Raw genomic sequence first — 19,429 nt, forward strand, 5'->3', positions numbered from 1 at the left:
AAATAGCCGGTTTTTCTTAAATTTCTAAATATATTAAACATTGCATATTTCTCAGAGACTAATTATAAATTTCCTGGAATGCACGAATAAAAAAAATTCCACAGTAGCCGGAACCAGAACCGGCTCGACGTGAAAATAATGAAAAAAAAAAAATCAATCTGTTGATATTTTTTTTTTCGGTGTATTTTTAATTCGTTGCAATTGTTTTTTCTATATAGTCTAGAGTTCTAGAGAGGAGGCGCTCGAGGCGCTGCTGCTGCTGCTGCTGCTGCTAATGCGAATGGCGATTGTGATTGTAGACTTGCCTCAATATAATCAAAATAAGCCGCACATTGAGAACTGACCCCGAAGAATCTAGAATATTCTTCTCGCTGCTAGAACCGAGAGAAGAGTGTGTTGTGTAGAGCAGTGGTGGTATATAATAATCGTATATATGTATCAAGTGAGTGCTACCACCGTGTGTAGGAGTGCGATCGCTCATTCGCGAGTTTTGCAGTTTCGAAACAGAAGCAGACGAAAAATTTGTTGCGTCATGTGAGTCAATACTGATATTACGTTTATTTGGCAAATTAAAATATATTGAAAAAAATCTCATCATAAAACCCCTATAAAATGTAATTGAGTTATTTTAAACATGTCCTGATTATTGTCTAACATGGATTATCCCGCTGAAACTCATCCCAGATTGTCAAAAACATGAATTGTAAACCAAATCTGTTATTCGCATACATTTTTTTTCTTGCAGTATTGTCAATAGAACAAGGGAAAATGATGCTCGCAAGAGTATGCAGAGCTGGGATTAACCCACAAGTAGTCAACTTCCTGAAATCACCCGTAATTCCAAAAAATTCAAAAATTCAAGCTGTTCGACTCTTTGCAAGCGATGGACGTACGACTTTTACGAGAAGCGCTCGAAGACGAACTGGCATTGTAGAAGGTGCTATGGCACCTGCCGGTGAAACAGGTGAAAAAATACTTTCATTTTCTCCTGCCAATTTAACTGACAACATCATCTTCGAACGTGATTAATAGTCTATTCCGTTGTATCGCAGCCAAACGGATAGCAAAGATACATCGAGTTCTAGTAGATATGAAAAATAAAGCAATTTATTTTTTCTTGTTACAGCTTTCAATTTGGGAAAGGGTGTTGTAGCTGGTGGAGCAGTTCTTGGACTAGGAGCACTTTGCTATTACGGCGCTGGTCTATCATCTGGCGTAGGAGCCATAGACAATGCACAGTACGTACAATATTTAAAAAGAAAATGTTTAAAATGTAAAATTGCAATCATCTTATTCTACGATCGATAATTTTGGATTGAGAAAAAGCAGAATTTCTCAATCCAAAGATTTCGAACAATTTATTTTGAATTTGAGTTAAAAACACTCGGCTATTAATTAAAAAATTGAACAGATTATGGCCCGAATACGTCAAGGAGCGAATCCGCGCAACTTACATGTATTTTGGAGGTTCGATAGCGGCGAGCGCGATTACAGCGGCGGCTTGTCTTCGATCCCCGACAGTAATGAATTTGGTCATGCGTCAGGGTTGGTTAGCGCTTGGAGCGAGCATGGTTGCAATGATAGGTTCAGGAATGGTCGCTCGTGGTATTCCCTATCAAGAAGGCTTTGGAGCAAAACAGATGGCCTGGTTGGTCCACTCTGGAGTGATTGGTGCAGTTTTGGCACCACTTTCTCTTGTCGGGGGACAAATTATTGTCAGGGCAGCTTGGTACACCGCTGGCATTGTCGGAGGACTTTCCACCGTCGCTGTTTGCGCGCCCAGTGATAAATTCCTCAATATGGGTGGCCCTCTCGCCATTGGCCTCGGCGTTGTTTTTGCCAGCTCTCTTGGCACCATGTTCCTCCCACCCACCACTGCTCTTGGCGCTGGTTTGCACTCCATGGCTCTCTACGGTGGCCTCGTTCTCTTCTCTATGTTCCTCATGTACGACACTCAAAGGATCATCCGTAATGCTGAAAATCATCCCAAATTTTATGGAGCTAGCGACGTTCGAGCTTACGATCCCATCAACAAGTGAGTCATAGATTCTCAATTCTATCATTTCAAGCGCATCATCGCAAATTGCAGTTCTTTAACTACTGTTTTATTCAAAATCATTCACAAATACATTTTATTCGTTCCTAGAAATGTTAGAAATCGTTTGGAATATCGAAAAAATTTCAGCAATATTACACTCCTTTGGAGTAAATACTTGAGACTTTGACTGAATCTAGAACACATTTTTTCAGCGCTATGTCCATCTACATGGATACTGTCAACATCTTCGTACGAATAGTAACGATGCTCGCTGGTGGCGGTGGACGACGCAAATAAACCCGAGACCTGCTGTAGAATTACATGTACTATTTAAGTTATCATTATTATAGCTTTATAGAGAAAACGAGCGAAACAGTTTTTGCCACGCGATCCAAAATTTTTCGAGTATTTTTCCTCTCGTCATTCAATTGGCTTCGGCAAAACCTTATGAAAATCATGTAAAAAATGAACTCAAACAATTGTGATTATTCATAGGAAATATACCTGACATTTATTGAAAGGGTGCTTTGTAAAATCCATTGACTCTCGTGACCTTTAAGAATTTTACTGAAAAATTTGAAATCTCTCGTAAAAAGTTGGAAATTTTATATTCTCGGGGTAAAGGGTAAAAGAGTTTACACCGTAATGACTCGGACATACTGGTATAACGATCGAAGGAAATGTGCTTTATTGTCGTATTCGAAGCACATCCGTTCGTCAACTGCATAACATTACAAGCAAAGTAACTTTACAAATTGAATATTCGCATACTAAAACCTAATTAATTCGTGGTTTTTTTTTTATCATAATTATTTGTTGGAGGAAAGAAAAAATGCACAGATAAAAGGAAGACTCGTGTCTGTCCGTTTCGCAAAATTTTTGAATGCTTAGATGATTGGAAATATTTTACAAATGCCTCGAGAAAAGAGGCAAAAATAATATTCTTCGAATTTTCTCTCTTTATACCGAAACATAGTCCGAACGACCGGAAGCTGAGGAATGCCTTCGTAAATAACCAGCGAATAATTGTCGAGCCTGATTCAAGACTCTCGCGACATTGTGTCGTCTGACCATTTTATCAAAATGCATTGCCATTTCGTTGTAATCCATTTGATTGCGCATCACGTAATCACGATGCTGAAGCAATAAAGTTATGCAGAGGAACATGAGAAACGGATTTCCGCCACCGAATTCATTAGGGGGTGGCAACGAACCGATCCCCAGCTGATCTTCGCTCGTACCAGCTGGAATTAACGCTGTCAACTCTGTCGCTTCTTCGCATTGCTCCTGGATTGGTTGCGATGGACTTTCCGGCTCCAAAGTAGCCTGACGCCAACTCGGATCCGTCATTTCGCTATCAGAAGCCGAAGCTGATCTGTAGAGGCACAAAATTCGACTCTGAGCACCAATAAAAAGAAGTAAACCGATGCTTTTTAGAGCTTCAACAGTTTATTGCATTCTTAAGAATAAACGAACCTTGCAGTTTTTTTGAGAAGCCTAATTGGCGTAACAGATTTAACGCCATTTTGATCCTCCAGAATTTCTCCATCGTATTCGAGATCGGCTTGTTCGTCGGGAGTCGTGGCATTGGTGGTTTGTTGCAACGAGTGTAAAGGATTTTCCCATACGAAGACATCAGCAGCGGGACTACACCTCGCGACTTCGGTTTCCGTTTCGGTCTCGATAATGTCGCTTTCCCTTTTGGAAACGAGACAATCGCAATGCTCGCCTCCATTCGGAGACGGTCCGAAAACTTGCCGATCTAATGATTCGAGTTCCAGTCTCAATTCCCTCGTCATCGAAGTCGTCATTGGAAAAAATTCTGTCGCATCGTCTGGCGAGCCCGAACCATCTTCGCGTGACACACGGATAACACCACTTTCGCTCGAAACTCGCCTCAACTCTCGTTCATCGCTTGGCCCAACTTTGCTACGATTCAAACTCGTGAAATTCAAAAATTCGTTCAAATTTTTAACAACCCTCGCACATTTTTTCTCAGTCTCGCTAGTTTCGCCCTCATTTTTTGAAAGCTGGGCATTTAAAACAACACTCAAACGATCTTTCGTTGACGGCAATCCTGTTTTGTTTGCCCTATTTGTTCCTGCGTCATCGCCACTTCCGGCGGTCGACGCGTTTCTTCGATTTTTCGCTGATGTCAAATCATCCGGTTGTTCTGCCTCCAAAGTCCCATCGTGCGACGGCGACACCGATCTGCAAAATTTCAACAATAAGAACCTTGTGTTCATCATTTTTTACCAGTTTCTTTATAAATACTACTCGGTTACCTTTTCGGTTGTTCGCCATTCTCACTGGTACTTTCCAAGGGCGCTTGCTCCTCGGTGCTCGGAATTTTTTTTTTACAACTAGCTATACTGGCCGACGAGCTCTGACGTCTTATTGCACAAACTTTCGTATAAGCGTTTTCTCGAATGTGCTTAAAATTGGGACTCGGCGGTGGGGACGGCGGGGGAAACGGTACTTCGGCAAGTACGAGCTCGAGTTTCGGCGGTGCAGCTGGCAACGCGGCCCACAGTACCTCCAGCATCCTCAGCGCATCCTCCAACGCAAACTCCCGTTTCATTTCGAGCAATAACCAACGATAACAAAATAAAAGATCATCCGCTTGATGAGACTTGAGATAAGCGTAAAAATCTGGATCGTAGTGTTGCAAACCTTGGAAAAAAAATTATAGCGCAATTGAAAAAATTTATCAAAGAATGTTTGGATGAGTTGTGGCTCTCTGAAAATAAAAAAAATAAAAAAGTGGCAAACCTTCGGCGAGATGAGTGAATTTCGTAGTCATAGCGATCCCGTCGAGCATAAAATTATCCTTTAGTCGTCTCATGAGAGCGCACAGACAAATATAAGCTTGAGCTTCGTCTCGCATAGTGACGAGCAAAGGAGAAGCTAAATCGCTCATTCCTTGGCAATAACTAACACTCGGGTGATTGAGAGCGTAGGTTGTGAGAATGTTGAAAAGACTCGCTGTATTCTGATTGTCATCGGAGCCGCCGTAAAATTTGTGATGACGATCGGTGCGTAAAACATCTTTCCTGACCATGCTCGTTACGTAACTGAGATCGCCGACATTGTGTCCTTTTTGAATCAGTGAACGCCACCGTTCTCGCAAATTTTGATATTCCTGAGCTTTTTTCTTCATGTAATCCATCCTTTCGCGTCCTGACATTCCCTCGGGATAAACGTTCAATATATGCTTCCAGACGACTTTCCTTAGACTCGGTTCTATCCCCCCGAAGTATATTACCGCTCTTAACTCTTTCGAATGTATTACTTGACCTATTGGATCTAAAAATCTACGAAATTCTGCATCCGTCAAGGGTGGCCTCGGCGGCTGAACGTTTTGACGCGAAGACTCGTCACCCAAGTTTCCTAATGCTCGCTGCACCAGGCTTAAGGTTCTTTCTACCTGAAAACAGAGAGATCAAATTCCAACCAGAAATTCATTAAACAGCTATCGGTGAATCGATGATATTTTTATTTATCCATAAAACGAATGATAATCATCGAGATTATCACTATTTCCACCTTGTTCATAATGAGACCAGGTAATTTTGGTGTTTTGTACGGAAACCCAGATTCCGTTTGTCTCGTAACGACATCTTGAGCATTTTGTTCCCAATCACAGTCGCAGTCTCCTGATTCACCGAACGGCTTCAGATTTACCTGAAGATAAAGATATGGCTCGGAAGCGCTGAAAAAAAAAAAACAATGTTTACTTTGTACGCTCTATTCATTTTTTTCATCTGACAACTCGATTCGACAAATATATTTCTTTCTCTTCTGATATTCAATCATCACCTTATAAAAGCAGCATCCAAGTCCCAGTCGGATAGGAGAAATAAATAAGTATCAGAGCCATAATCGTCTATAGCTCTGTAGGATACCGTGAAGTCTCTGCGAAAAATAATGAACTTGACCAAAGTTCTTTGTACATACGTTATGCTTTATTACTATTTTTAGTCATTATTGTTATCGCTATGGTAAAAAATAAAAGTAATGCCAACAAGTTTCAAAATGTCTAGTATTTGATGAATCTAAATATGAAATGATTAATTTATTAATTTAAATTATTAGCAGCGCAAAACTTTGATGTAAAATTATTCTATTTAACTTACCCTTTAATATCAAATGCTTTGATTAGAATACTCTGCAATACTTCGATGGAAGTAATTTGAGGGTCGACGCTGAATTTTCTATACTCCGGTTGGTGTCGTGTTTCGCACTTCTAGAAAAAAATGATCATTGGAAAGATATAATATTGAGAAGGGGAAAGCGGAAGGAAAAACGCCAATTATGAACTTTTACCTTAACTTTGACCCTGACAGCCTCCCGAGGTGCTCCAAACATTTCCGTCATTATGGCTAAACGTCTGCTAAAGCCGTTGCAACAACAATTTCATTATTTTACTCGTAGCCTTCGCCTCACTCCTCATTGTCGTAGAGAGATTGTCAGCTCTCAATAAATTTCTTTTGTCAATGAACCATGAAATAAAATGTTGTTGTGGTATTTTGAAAAAATTATTCTATCGATTTTTTTCATCAATTCGTTAGTTATTCTTAAAAAAAACATGGTCCTCCGCTATTTTAACGTTAAAACCAGAAATAAAATTTATAAAGTTGTTTGAGTAGAGAATTTTCGAAATGAAAACGGATAAAGGTGATATTTCCGAGAAAAAAACGAAAAAACGTGAGATTTGTGTTCAATTCGATGTTTATTTTTTCAAAAATGTTTAATTTACCGCACAGATAAAAACGTCAAAAAGGGAAACGATAAGTAAACTCGACTTGCGAGTTCGTAATAATTATTGTCACAAAACTTCTCAATGTCGTTGAACACAAAGAGCGACACTAACAAAAAAATAACGTTTATGCACTTGCATTCAAACTGAATTTGTACGATGTGAATAAATCGTTAAATTCAACAAATTACGACAACTTTGAATTAAATATGGGCTGTCGATCGAATCAATTTCATGCCATTTTTATATACTTTCGGAGTAAAGCCAGTAAAATGGTAAAACACATGTATGAAAGTGTTGTGTATCCATGTGTGCGTATGCATGTTCAAAAAAAGGAAAATGTTCGATCGAGTTGGAATAAGCTGATAGCACCCTCAACGCTCAAATTCCGAACTAATTTTTCAAAAGCTCTCTTCCTCGCCGATAGATACAGCCACGTATTTCTTTCACTCGAGAGTCCCGTTATCTATACCAGAGCAAATAATGAAATATATGATAAAATATGTAACACAGATGACGATGTAAAATAATTACACATTGTTATATGTAACTTAATTCCAAAAAATAAAAAACGAATCGCAGTCCAGACAGTGGACAATTAAATGTGTATATTATTCTTTTTAATAAAATAAAAAATTGTTATATATAGCATAGTTATTCGAATGACAATCTCGAAACACACACGTAAAAGGTGTGTTACTTTCCGCTATTTCGAAGACCGCATAAAAAAATGCATCAATATATGAAAGATAACATATTGGCAACTTAATTATTTTATCAAAAATCAATTCTAATAGCACCGACTTGAAATATTCATGCAAATTAAATAATGTTTACCGTGGATAAATTAATAATTCTTAGAAAAAACAATATATGATATAAAAAATACATGAAAGTGGAAAACCGTTATGAAGTCTCGAACGAAAAATCGCTCTATCCGGATATGGTAGAGAACTCATTTTGATGGTATTATACTCCACGTCGTCATCGTCGTCGTCGTCCGTCGTCGTAACGTTTATCATAATACAAAAGTGGGGACGAAGAAATCGCATTATCTCCCGCAAGTGATATGAGATTAATAAGTTGGGTTCTGTTTGGTCTTTCTCAGTTTTGGGAATATTTGATGTGAAAAAAAATTAAGAACAGAGATAAGATAGTCATAATTTGGGAAATCGACCAATAAGATTGAGGGTCGTCATTGTGAAGCCGGTATTCGTATCGATAAGCAAGCTCGCTATATCGAAGAGTGAAAATAAAATAAAAGGTCAAATTATTACAAGATTCTTTGGCGGGCGTTTCGGAGACGTGGCAAAATTAAGAATAATATCAGTCTGGCTGAATTAATCATCGCGGTGTCATCGTGAAACTGAAATTCAATATTCGTGAAGAAGTTTTGGTGAAAAAAAAATGAATTTTGTCATCGTATTGTTAATCGCGTTGGTTTTTGTTGGTAATGTCATTTGTTCGGAGCCAGAACATGTTTCCCCCGGCAATACAGAAGGCATGGAACACAATCAACAACTGCCATCCCGTGATGAACTTTTGAACATGCTCGATTCTATGACCGGTTTGTCCGACGATGAGAAGGAAAATTTGCGACAAGATTTACTTCGCGGAATGGATAACGATCAGGAAGTACCTACCGGGAAAAGAGGAGCTTTAGCAACCGAACAAACACTCTTGCTGTTCGCCTTGCTTGGATTACTCGCTCTCATTTTCCGTTGAGTATTTTTTTTTTTCTTCAAAATCTTTCATCTCCAGTTCCTGACTATATATATATATATATATACAATTGTTACTGCGCGTCTTCAAATATATTATTCTTGGGGACCGCTAGATTCAACGAACGACATACGGGACGAAAAATGATTCTTTCTATATAAGACTATAGTTTAATTATTGGTGATATCAACGCGAGCGCATCATTCGAATTTTGTGACCGTTCTATTTTATTCTATATAATTGATGGCTCAAAAAATTTAATCTACGATTTTTTTTAACAAAATTGTTTTATTCTTCTTTGTGAGAGTGAACCTGTAAAATCGAGAGAAATATTAAAGAACAGTTCCCAACTGTTTCTTTTGCACCAAGCGAATTCTATTGATTTAAAAATAATTTACTTTTCTTTTTTCAGTATTCTTCGGTTATAAACTGTACAAAAGCTTGACGGAAAAGGAACGTCTGAGAAACGAGAAGAAACGTTTGAAGGAGAGCAAAAAGAAAAATCGATAGAAAACCTGTGATAAGCGAGTGTAAAAACTATAAACACATATACGTATATATACGTATGATATATATATATATATATATAGATATTATATATCATATGGTTCATTATTTAATAACGATACATCTTTATTGTATAATTTATCAACGAGCATTGTTGCAACTATTAAAAAAAATATAATATATATTCATATACATATGTTTGTAAAACTCTATTTATATATGTTTCATTTGATCTCAATTATTTGAGAATCGAGTAACAGAAAATGAGTATAGAGGGAAAATATAATTAATCAATAAATCTACGAGCTAAGGAGGCTTTCCAAATGGTGATGTATCCGCGCTGCTATGTTAACGGGACGACGAGGAAGACGATGGCTTCAAAAGTAACTTGTAACGTTCGCTCGAGCAATCTGCGATTAAAAAAAAAGAAAAAAATCCAAGATAAGGTGTCCGTTTTCATGAAATTTGAATCGGCCAACGTTGTCTCAAAATTAACGTTACCTTTGATCGTTTCAACCAAGTACATGCTCTCATCCTTGATGTTAGCGACCAATTCATTGGAGACCAAAACGTGAACACCTTGAGGCCCTTGTATGAGAACGGAATGTAAACGATCGTGGGGTAAATTGAGGGTTGCAAGGAGTTTCGACGCGAGAAGCGCGCTGTTGAGATTCTCAAGATAAATAACGCGCCACGGTGAAACGGCGCTGCCCTCGATCGCAAAGTATAGAGTGAGTTTTGGTTGCGGAGCTTTCGAGTGTAAAGCATTGAAGAGTCTTATACCATCGGCGAGGCCACAAATTTGAATCAAATCATCGCGAGAAAGTCGCAAGATATCCTGGGCCGAAAAACTCGCAAATGTCTCTTGGAAGGAACTAAATCTTCGCGCACGCAGCCAAGCATTCGTTTGTGCGACATTCGCATCGGCTGATAATTGATACGAATCTGTATTTTCGCCATTGGTACGATCAACTTTCGACCCCGTTGCTTCTTCGCGAACGATACAATTTGTTTCCAAACTCGATGATTCAATCGTTGTTGTTTTTGATTTTGCCGTTGTATCAACGATCATCGAAGAACGATCCGCATGGCTCTCTCCTTTGCTCGTCTCGAGCCCATTCATAAAGTTGACTACTTGTGGCGATTGTGATAATGTTTGGCCTACTCCCGTACCGATACCCACGACCGAACTCGAGGACGACGCGTTTCCAATTTCCAGACGACGGCTCTGTGATGTACTGTTCAACATTTTTTCGAGAAACAATTATTATTGTTCCAATAATAATAATAATAATAATAATTTTTCAAGTGGCGAACTCACATTACATCGGGCGTTACGACGAATGAATTCCCAACCTCGTTCGGGTTCGTTGAACTCGATGGCGATAGCGAATCCAGAGGAATCTACAAAAATCGATTGATAAAGATTCGCCTTTTATAACGATAAGCCGTAAATAACTGAAAGTTAAAAAAGGTGATTGAAAAATTCTTCTTACATCCGAAAGAACAGTGCAGTCGTAACTGGGTTGATATTTGTCCTGTTCGTGCGGAGGTCTCCGAAGAATTTTGTCACGATCTTGTTTGTGCTTACGATCGGCTCCTTTGAGTTTGAAAACTTTGACTTGACACGAAGCTGCATGCAAACGAGGTCCATCGGGCAATCGTGTTTCCACGAGAATTCTAAAGGGTACGCCCTTTTCCCCACCGTGCTTTTTCGGTGTAAATTCGGTGCTGATGCAGTTTACCTGAGTACAAAAAGTTTTCATGTGAGAGAGAATGGCCGAAATCCATATTTTTTATTAAAGAGCCAACAATTCTTCACCTTGATGTAGACCCCAACTTCTTTTGTAGGATCCCACATGAATTCCACGCTATTCTTTGATGGCAAAGATTGGGCAACGTCGACCATACCATAACTCAAAGGAACATCGACTTCGAGCAAACGTTCACCCGGTCGAGCGCGTTGCCAGGCTAACATTTGCTCGCGTTCCGTATACTGCAAGCGTCTCTCGTGAAAGCAAATTCGAATGTTGGACTGCAAACGATGAAAAATTTATTTCCATTAATTTCCTCATAATTTCCATCTCGATGCGTTTAATTGTTACAAATTTCGAAACAAACTTGCAGGAAATTAATGTACAAAGATTTTTTTATTGAAGAAAAGTACCTTGAGAATTTTTCCGCGATAAGCGGACAGATCACCGAGTTTCTTCAACTTGATCTCATAGGATTGACCCTGATTGAGATAAGTCAGGGTTTCCTCGTTGAGCTTGGTCGCGATGCTCGTTGCTGCTGCAAGCACGTACTGGAATCTACACCGAGATATTTTAATCATTTCTTTTTTTTTTGTTTTCAATAAATTATTCGATTAAGCAAAATAATAATGAAATATAACTGGAATTACCGGCTATCCTCGTTGAATTCATTGCCTTGTTGGGAGGAGGAAGATGAGGAAGAGACATGATTACCCGATGAGGAATTAGACTGGTAATCCTCGCTGCTCGAATACAACAATTGATGAAGGTTCGCAGTAGCATGTCTGTTGTTAACTGAATTATTGTGTTGAGAATGATTATTGACACTGGTGGTGCTTCCAGGGCTCGTACCGTTGCTCGTTGTGATTTCTGTTGTTGTTGCAATCTCGTTGTTGTGAGTCGTGTTATTATTGTTGCTATCGGCTTCGCTGCTGCCCAACGCGCCAACGCCGTTATTATTCGTCGAATGCTGGGTATGATTCAAACTGTTGATGGGGGAAAAAAAAAAAAAAACAAGTCATCTTCTTTCGATCATCACTTTTCCATGAAACTTTGACAATCGTTCAATTTTCATCATATAATCATATGACGAATGGTAAAATAATGATCGATTGAGCACGATTGGTCGATCGATCAAACTTACTTTGAATTATTGCCGTGATGTTCCGGTGATGGAGCTTCCTGTTTAAAAACTGTCAACGAAGGCAATGCCAGTAGAGCCTCGCTAGAACAATAAATATAAATTTGTCAATGAATAATAATTGTTTGAATCCCGGTTGCATTTGTATTATTTATTGTGACCGAATGAAAAATGCGTTGATACGAATCGATGAAAAATGTTATAAAACATAGTGAAAAATTACTATAATTACCTCATATTGTAAGAGGCAACGGCGTTGGCGAGATCGGATGCAGCGAGCGCGGAGAGCGGACCATCGAAATCTGCAGCCAAGTGTTCAGCAAATTCGTCGACCTGCGTCGAAGTCCATCCCTGACCGGAACCATTGCTTCCTACGGATCCTGAATAAGTAAAAAAATTTCTCTGTTTTTATTTTCATCGACACGCGCCACCGGACTTGCAATTGTCTCGAGATTATTCAACTCGTAGCCGCGAGAGTAATACCATGAGTCATGCTTGACGGTATCTTTAATAATATCTGTACATATATATACACGGGCGAGTGTTTGAAAGGAAGAAAAAAAAAACAATAAAAAATGAAAAATGAGGATGGTGCGCGAGAGGAAGCGAGCAATTTTCATTAGTCGAAACGAGAACGGGAGAGAACAGCATCCAGAGGACGCGTTTCGTCTCGTTCCGATCCTCACCACCGCTGACCAAACACGACGTACACGAATCAACGAACCACTTTGCGTTATTTCGTTGAGGTGCGTATATGGTCTTATGCCGACCCACCGACGTATATACGAGGAGCTAACACCGACTCTAATGCAAATTGCAATGTGTCCACACGGGCACCGGTATATTAAGCCTAATATACCGGATGTTTCACGATTTATACTCAATTAAAATGTAAACCCGATTTTAGTGAAACAAAAAAATTGGATTGATTTTTTTTTGCATCCAACGACGCGTTTCGTGGATAATGTAAGGTGTATTAACAAACCGTCCCTACGCGGATGTTTCCTGTCCAATTCGCCGGACATGTGTTGATGGGCTGCCTCACCGCCGAGTCGACGTTTCAATCCGTTGATCGTTGATTGATTAAAATTAGTCGTCGATGAGTGTTTTGCGAGCGACGAATGCTGCTCCCGGTTGGTGCTCACGACGGCAACCACGTTATTAACATCCCCATTATTCCCCGATGGTGAAGTCGAATGTTTATCGCGTTTATCCTGCCACAATACGTGCTGAGAGCTTGCCTCGTGGTATCCCATGCTCACCTGCGAAAAATAATGAAAATTTTTTATTTTATCATCGTATTCGAAAGCACGAGTAATGTAAAATTTAATACAACGAAAAATTTTTCGCCGGGATTTTAACGCATGTATACGGAGGGAGTGGAGGATAATAAATGGGATGTAACGAAATGAATAAGGTATATAGCTTACTTGCTGATTCGACAGAATGCTCCGTCCTTCCTGCCGGTTCGGTGATAATCGGTGATAGGGAGGGGGCTGCGGAGGCGACGACGAAGAGCCAAGCCACATGGAGTTGGCAGAAGCATTGAGTGTCTCAGAACCCGAATCCATTATCATTTGAAGCTCCATTCGAGACAATGAATATTCAGAAACAAAATAAGATATAAAACTGTGCCTCTTTATCTATTTTTTAAATAAACAAAATTTTTTTTTCTCGAAAAAAATATCGTCCTTCCCGTCGTTCCGTTAGCTTTTCTCAGGCTCGAAATATCGTAGCCAAATTTCTCATTCCAAATTAAAAATTAGAGAAAAAAAAATGCACAAAAGCCAATCTCGGAGACGCGGTTTCCTCTTTTCGAATTTTTCTTTCTTTTTTTTTTTTCTCTTCGTTTTCCAGCTCCTTGCTCGTTGCCCGACTTTTAAAGCAGGTTTATGAGATCCTCGTCAGGATAATCGGGATGTCGACAACGACCCCTTTTTTCTCGTACTTGCAGCAGGTAATTTATCAATAGAGAAAACATGAAGCTTCGTTGATATAACAAACTAATAACGATGATATTAGAAAAATCAATGCTGTCGCAATAAAATTTTCTTTTTTGGTTCTTTGTCCGGAAGCAGGAGGTTTATCCTTTTTTTATGTTTCCGAGGATTCAGCGGTTAACGTCCTTTTAGAACATAACGAAGAAACTGTTGTACAATTTCTTGATTCCAGTCGTCTCGCGCTGTCGATGAGTCTCCAATAATGTACAGCCACGAGACTTCAGTGCCATAAAACGGAGGAATACAACGAATGCGTCCTCAACGTACACCATTGCAACACCACGGCTGAAAAGCATTTTGGCTTGAACAAAAACTTTTCAAATTTTATCAATCGTTGAAATCTAGGATTCTGGAAAGACGTGTGGTGCTCCGGCACGTTTTTTGCAACAATTTTCTCTTCTTTCCTTCCGCTTCTTTTGGCAGGTCTTTGGATTGTTTTTTTTTTGTTTTTTTTTTTTGTTTATTTGTTGCTGGATTGATTCTGTCCTAAGCGACAAAATCTCTAAAGACTCACACACTTTCTAGTGTCTTGTATCGAAGTACGGCACACGAGGCCTTCAACGGAGTCACCACATTTTCAAGATTCTTCGCTCCATTATCGCACTCGACCGTTAATCGGGTTGTTTGCCGTATATACCGTTTCTCAACGTAACTTTCTCCGATCCGTTCAGAGGAGCTTCCTCCGCGAGACAGCAGCACCAGAACGAATCACCAACTTTCACTCCAAAATCACCGATCTTAAAAAAAAAGAGCCGCTTAAATTCAATTGGTTCTCTCGAAGAGGAGCAGCCAATAAAATTGTGCCATTCGCGGTTCAAGGGAGAACAGTGTCTTCGAAGAGGACTCAACGTTGAATACGCGACTTTTGGGGAAGCTTCCCTCGAACGAGGCTCCTCGAAACTCGGGGAACGAATGAATCGTCGGAGCTAAGCAGGACGGAGCCCCGATCGTCGGATGATCTCTCGTTTTTCTCTCTCCCCCTTTTTCGTTCTCTGTGCTGCGAATGACTCCTGTAGCCCTCTGACAAGATGTGACCCGAAAAGCCCGCTCTTTGTCTTCTCAGAAGTCAGTGGGATTAAGAGGCTGGCCAATGAAAACACGCTCCCAGACTCGAGCTTCAATTGAAACGAATCTCGATCATCCTCGTGTGAGCATCAGCCAAAGCCAACTTGTTGTACACATGTGTCCGTTTATTCGTTTATATATGGCTTTTGCTCTTGTCAAAACTCTCCTCCTCTCTCTTCTTCCCTCGCTTCGACTCTCTTATGATCAACGAAAATCTTCAATTCCCTTTGCCCTCGCTTCGACTCTCGCAATTTGCGTAATAACGATCCACGCAGTTTACCACTGAAACGATAATCAAAAGAGTACGGGGTTTATTATTTGTACGAGTCTACATCGTTAAGAGCTTAAACGCGAACGCGGCCGATTATTTTTTCTCAAAAATAATCTCTTCGGCCTTGGAATAACAACAAAAGTTCCAAAGTACTTTTACGAATTACGAAAATAAGCGATATAGAGGAAAGGATTTGTAAAAATTTGGAAATTTTTATTAGAAAAATATTAATTTTATTCGCTGACGGCAACATTTTTTTGTATTTCTCTGAAAGCGGCGAAGCACTCGTCGGACCGGATGCCTTTCCAGACGCGATAACGATGATTCAGGCCCGGTAGATCGTGCAAAAGGGTCCTGCTTCCTAAAACGCCTCGACTAGAATTGGGAACGCCATAAAAGACGTTGGAAAATCTGGAATGTAGAAGAGCCATGGCGCAGAGCGAACACGGCTCCGTTAGCAAAAATATCCAGTAATCGGTACACAGATACGTGTAGAAGGGAGGTTTGCCATCGTCGTAGGTGAATCGACGAGCCATCGTTCGAAGCGCTTGAGGAAAAGCGAGTGGAAAATGTTGTCCGGTATTATCGATTCGCGGACGTTTCGATTCCTCGGAGTTGGATAAATGTTTGGAGAAATCATAAGCCCCACCGGATCCGAATCGAGCAACGAGATCGATAGCGACGATGGCCGCGTGCCAAAGGGGATGAAGATCGGTCCGCGAAGCTGCAAGAGCGACGACCTTGTCAGATTTAGGATCGTATACGACAGCGCTACCTTGGCACTCTTTTGTTCCGCGAGGACCGCCGAGAAGCGCCACCTCTGCGCAAACTTTTGTACAACGATCGATAGCCTCGATCTGTCGTTCGTCGAAACAGGTTCCATCGAGGATGCTTTCCAGATGGGGATCCGGATGAAAATTGAGAGGCCAAATTTCGGAGACTCGTCTCGCTTGTGCTCTGGTCCGAGCGGCAACCGCTGGCACTCCAATTATTTCGATTGCTCCATTTTCAAAGAGACAAATATCGAGATCGGCCTCTCTCAATAATTTCAACATTTCTTCCCGCGTAAAAGCCTTTCTTTCGTCGTTTGCGACGTCATCGTGGCTCGGTGACGGAGCAACTGCGAATCCGAGGAGCAAACGCTTCTCGGAGCATCTTTTCAGATGTCCCATCGGGGGCAAAGTTTTGGCGACTCTTCCAAGAATCCTCGAGATCTGACGGGCGTCCCGTAACTTTCCGATCCACGCGTCCGCCACTCCAACATTTTCCCGCCACAATTCCTCTGCTACCACAGCCTTCGGCACTTCCTTCGACATTGTCGGCAGCAGCTCCTCCTCCTCCTCCTCTCTCGAGTCCTGAAAAGAGCCCTGCTTTCGTACTCATTCTCTTTCTTCCTCCTCCTCTCGGCTCTTTTGCCGAGACGCGCAATAGTAATCATAGTTATAATAATGATAATCGACTCGATGCATGGGATTGATGCCGAGTCTCTCTCTCTCTCTCTCTCTCTCTCTCTCTCTCTTTTCCCCGAGACGAATCTTTATTGCTGTCAAGTTGGGCCACGGTCGAATCGTTTGTCAGAGTTAGGCGCAATTGTTAAGCTTCTCTTTTGCTTGGTTATTCTCTTGAGAATGAGTTCTCTGCGCCGTGCGCAGAAATTTTACGTCAAAATTTTACGTATACGAAAATTTACGATTCGTTGCAACTTTTGTCTCATATCGCTATCTTGAAAATTCTTCTCCCTTCTCATTCGGGGGTGGGGCGCATCACGAAATTTAATGGCGTCAATGAAAATGCATCGATTAGAAAAATAATAATCAACTCGAAATCGTTTATTCGTGGAATTTTTTATTCTCGTCGAATAAAAAAAAAAGTCACTCATTGGCTCGTAAAAAATCATAAAATATCTCGCAGTAATATTTTTTATAATACTTTTGGATTATCATGTTATCGTTGCGTCATTTTTTTTTCGTCTACCATACGATTATTAAATTTCAACGATTCGTAGAATGATTTTACCTGGTTTTGTATTTTCATTTCGATACATTATCTGGTTTCTTATCTGTGAAAAATTCGAGTGAAAAATCTCGCGTGACCATGACGCGCGAAGGTCTGAAATTTAATTTATTTTTATTCACAATGGAATTGAAATTCCGTCGTATTCTTCACTTTTCATAGGTAGAACTCGTTCATTGATCGATAACAACATTTGTTCAACTTTTGCAATGATAACTCGTATGAAATCTTGATTTTCATTTTTTTCATTGGCTCACACGTTCGTATATAAAAACATATAAATTTTTACTAATTTTACAACAGTCCTATGCCAAAATCAACAATAAAATCGTAACTTTCGTTATATATATATATATATACCTCTTTCGTCGGAGCTCTCCCAGCATCGAAAGATTGGAAAAAAAACTCTCCCTCGCCCACCTTTTTATTACGATTCTCAAAAGCGAAATTACAACGTCTAATTGAAAAAAAAAATAATCACGAGCAGGCCCTTGTCGCATAATGAGACGTTTAGGACGACTCACAACTATAGATTTGAGGGCCGAAGAGAGCGAGCTCTCAAGAAAATATAATTATATAAAAAAGCAGAGAGAATGTCGCGCTAAAAGAAAATATTTTTAATGGCATTTTCAATAGGAGTTTCATCATTTTCACACGTATCGAGTGCCCCGATCATTGAAGCGTGAGAATTAAAGATGGCGGGTTGATCATGAGGGTTCAACCTATATCTGCACACACGAGTGCGTGTGGCAATCTGTTGAAAACGCCGCGAGGCTTCTGTCTCGCTCAATGCTCAATAAGGGGGTTGTCCTTGAAACATGTTGGTCAAATTCATCCGCGTGTTTGAGGCGAATTGACCGCGTGATTGTCAAGAGATTCTTGAAAAGAGGCACCAAGCTCATCTTTTGTCGCGTTGGAAAAACACGAGGTTCGCTCCGCATACACCCACACACATTTACGTGATACGTATATTATATGTGTATATATATACGAAAGCTTTCCGTATAGATACGTGGATGCATATATGCTATTCCAACAGAGTTATCCAAACTGCTACACTTGATTCTATCGTCCTCTTATTTTATAACGCTCATTGTTAAATGTGATATACACATATATATGTACGCATATGGACACGAGCTCGCGAGGAAGATCTCTCGTTGCAGAGGGGAATGATATATATTGACGTCCAAAGTTCAGAAGAGTCAAACTCGAAAAATTTCAAAATTTATTATTTTCCACTTGTTAACCACGTTAAAAAACACACGCACAACTTAAATGTAAGAAACATCATATATTAGCGTATTTACCTTTTGGTTATTCTTTACTATGCATGTACATATAATGTGTTGATTGTGCTCTAGAGAAACGATCTCGAAAACCATCCCAGCTGCGATTTTGTATGGCCGAAGACTACAAAGGTTTTCGACAGTGCATTTCCCCTATGTTTTTCCCTTTTTTTCGACTCTCTCTTTCTCTTCGTTCGAATATCACTCGGGAATTATAAACGATTTTTGAGCACAGTCTATTATTTTTTTCTTTTCGCGAGCCTGTTTTGATTCTTATGCACACGTTGTATTGTTTTGTTTAGTGATTTTGAGTTTTCTTTGAAATTTTCGTATACAGATTTTGAGTCTTTCACTCCGGAAATATCCAATCTACGTATTTTTATTTTATATACTTTCCGTCTACCTTGTACTTTTACGACTGAGGTTTATCACTCTTGTTTCATATATACTAACGTGTACTCTGCTGCTCCCTGCTGTAGCAATAACGCACAGTCTCTACCGAGATAACCACCCAACCACCGATGTGTTAATGTGAGAAAGAGCGAGAAAGAAAAAGGGAGAGAGAAGGCAATGAAGAAGGGCGACTCACTCCAACAACACTAAGAAACAAAACGATCTCGACGAAACGGTGACGTACTTGAGGCCTTTCTTTCTGTTTGTGAAATAAAAAAGGAAATTGATCGATCTACGGTTAATCACCCTCGTAACTTAACTATACTCATTATTGGGGTATGACGTTTTTACATTTCTCTTCCGAGCTCGTAACTCGGTTCCTCTCGCTTCTTTTTTTCGCCCCTCTGTTTCCACTCTACAAGAGCGCTGTTACGATTGTAGCGATTCTAGATAAGGCGCGGGACATTCAAACTTTAG

General features: G+C 40.0%; 5 protein-coding genes across 17 annotated transcripts; 2 read left to right on the forward strand and 3 right to left on the reverse strand.

Moving 5' to 3' along the window:
* Window positions 1-373: 373 nt before the first annotated feature.
* Window positions 374-2,558, forward strand: LOC122418207 (growth hormone-inducible transmembrane protein-like). 2 transcript variants are annotated; one of them, XM_043432306.1, is made up of 5 exons: window positions 374-534; window positions 746-964; window positions 1,127-1,238; window positions 1,412-2,035; window positions 2,251-2,558. In XM_043432306.1, exons 2-5 carry the CDS (start codon window positions 769-771, stop codon window positions 2,333-2,335), a joined length of 1,017 nt encoding a protein of 338 aa, XP_043288241.1. In that variant the 5' UTR covers window positions 374-534; window positions 746-768; the 3' UTR covers window positions 2,336-2,558. The 2 variants fall into 2 exon arrangements, with proteins under 2 accessions (XP_043288241.1, XP_043288242.1); XM_043432307.1 differs by having other exon boundaries at window positions 460-614.
* A 137-nt stretch (window positions 2,559-2,695) lies between these two features.
* On the reverse strand, window positions 2,696-7,260 carry LOC122418203 (TBC1 domain family member 25). Of its 7 annotated transcripts, none has more exons than XM_043432297.1 (9): window positions 6,937-7,256; window positions 6,365-6,428; window positions 6,175-6,284; window positions 5,858-5,953; window positions 5,585-5,750; window positions 4,811-5,465; window positions 4,324-4,711; window positions 3,515-4,249; window positions 2,696-3,413 (listed from the first exon to the last, which is right to left on the reverse strand). In XM_043432297.1, exons 2-9 carry the CDS (start codon window positions 6,413-6,415, stop codon window positions 2,999-3,001), a joined length of 2,616 nt encoding a protein of 871 aa, XP_043288232.1. In that variant the 5' UTR covers window positions 6,416-6,428; window positions 6,937-7,256; the 3' UTR covers window positions 2,696-2,998. The 7 variants fall into 7 exon arrangements, with proteins under 7 accessions (XP_043288232.1, XP_043288233.1, XP_043288230.1 ...); XM_043432298.1 differs by having other exon boundaries at window positions 6,365-6,431; XM_043432295.1 differs by having other exon boundaries at window positions 6,798-7,256.
* A 516-nt stretch (window positions 7,261-7,776) lies between these two features.
* Window positions 7,777-9,220, forward strand: LOC122418210 (uncharacterized). Its single transcript, XM_043432314.1, has 2 exons — window positions 7,777-8,517; window positions 8,932-9,220. The coding sequence occupies exons 1-2, from the start codon at window positions 8,205-8,207 to the stop codon at window positions 9,027-9,029; spliced, it is 411 nt and encodes a 136-aa protein (XP_043288249.1). The 5' UTR covers window positions 7,777-8,204; the 3' UTR covers window positions 9,030-9,220.
* On the reverse strand, window positions 9,128-14,044 carry gem (gemini). 2 transcript variants are annotated; one of them, XM_043432301.1, is made up of 11 exons: window positions 13,352-14,044; window positions 12,916-13,183; window positions 12,154-12,301; window positions 11,925-12,005; window positions 11,431-11,766; window positions 11,194-11,338; window positions 10,849-11,061; window positions 10,523-10,771; window positions 10,348-10,430; window positions 9,528-10,264; window positions 9,128-9,436 (listed from the first exon to the last, which is right to left on the reverse strand). In XM_043432301.1, exons 1-11 carry the CDS (start codon window positions 13,508-13,510, stop codon window positions 9,375-9,377), a joined length of 2,481 nt encoding a protein of 826 aa, XP_043288236.1. In that variant the 5' UTR covers window positions 13,511-14,044; the 3' UTR covers window positions 9,128-9,374. The 2 variants fall into 2 exon arrangements, with proteins under 2 accessions (XP_043288236.1, XP_043288235.1); XM_043432300.1 differs by having other exon boundaries at window positions 12,907-13,183; window positions 13,352-14,043.
* Window positions 14,045-14,215: 171 nt separating this feature from the next.
* On the reverse strand, window positions 14,216-19,311 carry LOC122418205 (probable inactive tRNA-specific adenosine deaminase-like protein 3). 5 transcript variants are annotated; one of them, XR_006262466.1, is made up of 2 exons: window positions 18,581-19,006; window positions 14,216-15,268 (listed from the first exon to the last, which is right to left on the reverse strand). XR_006262466.1 is itself a non-coding variant. In XM_043432305.1 (2 exons), exon 2 carries the CDS (start codon window positions 16,571-16,573, stop codon window positions 15,491-15,493), a length of 1,083 nt encoding a protein of 360 aa, XP_043288240.1. In that variant the 5' UTR covers window positions 16,574-16,612; window positions 19,197-19,311; the 3' UTR covers window positions 15,469-15,490. The 5 variants fall into 5 exon arrangements, 4 of the variants coding, with proteins under 4 accessions (XP_043288240.1, XP_043288238.1, XP_043288239.1 ...); XM_043432305.1 differs by lacking the exons at window positions 14,216-15,268; window positions 18,581-19,006 and adding exons at window positions 15,469-16,612; window positions 19,197-19,311; XM_043432303.1 differs by lacking the exons at window positions 14,216-15,268; window positions 18,581-19,006 and adding exons at window positions 15,469-16,612; window positions 19,149-19,305.
* Between the last annotated feature and the right edge of the window lie 118 nt (window positions 19,312-19,429).

The sequence above is a fragment of the Venturia canescens genome, chromosome 11, assembly GCF_019457755.1.
Source record: "Venturia canescens isolate UGA chromosome 11, ASM1945775v1, whole genome shotgun sequence".
In the NCBI taxonomy this organism is placed as follows: Eukaryota; Metazoa; Arthropoda; class Insecta; order Hymenoptera; family Ichneumonidae; genus Venturia; species Venturia canescens.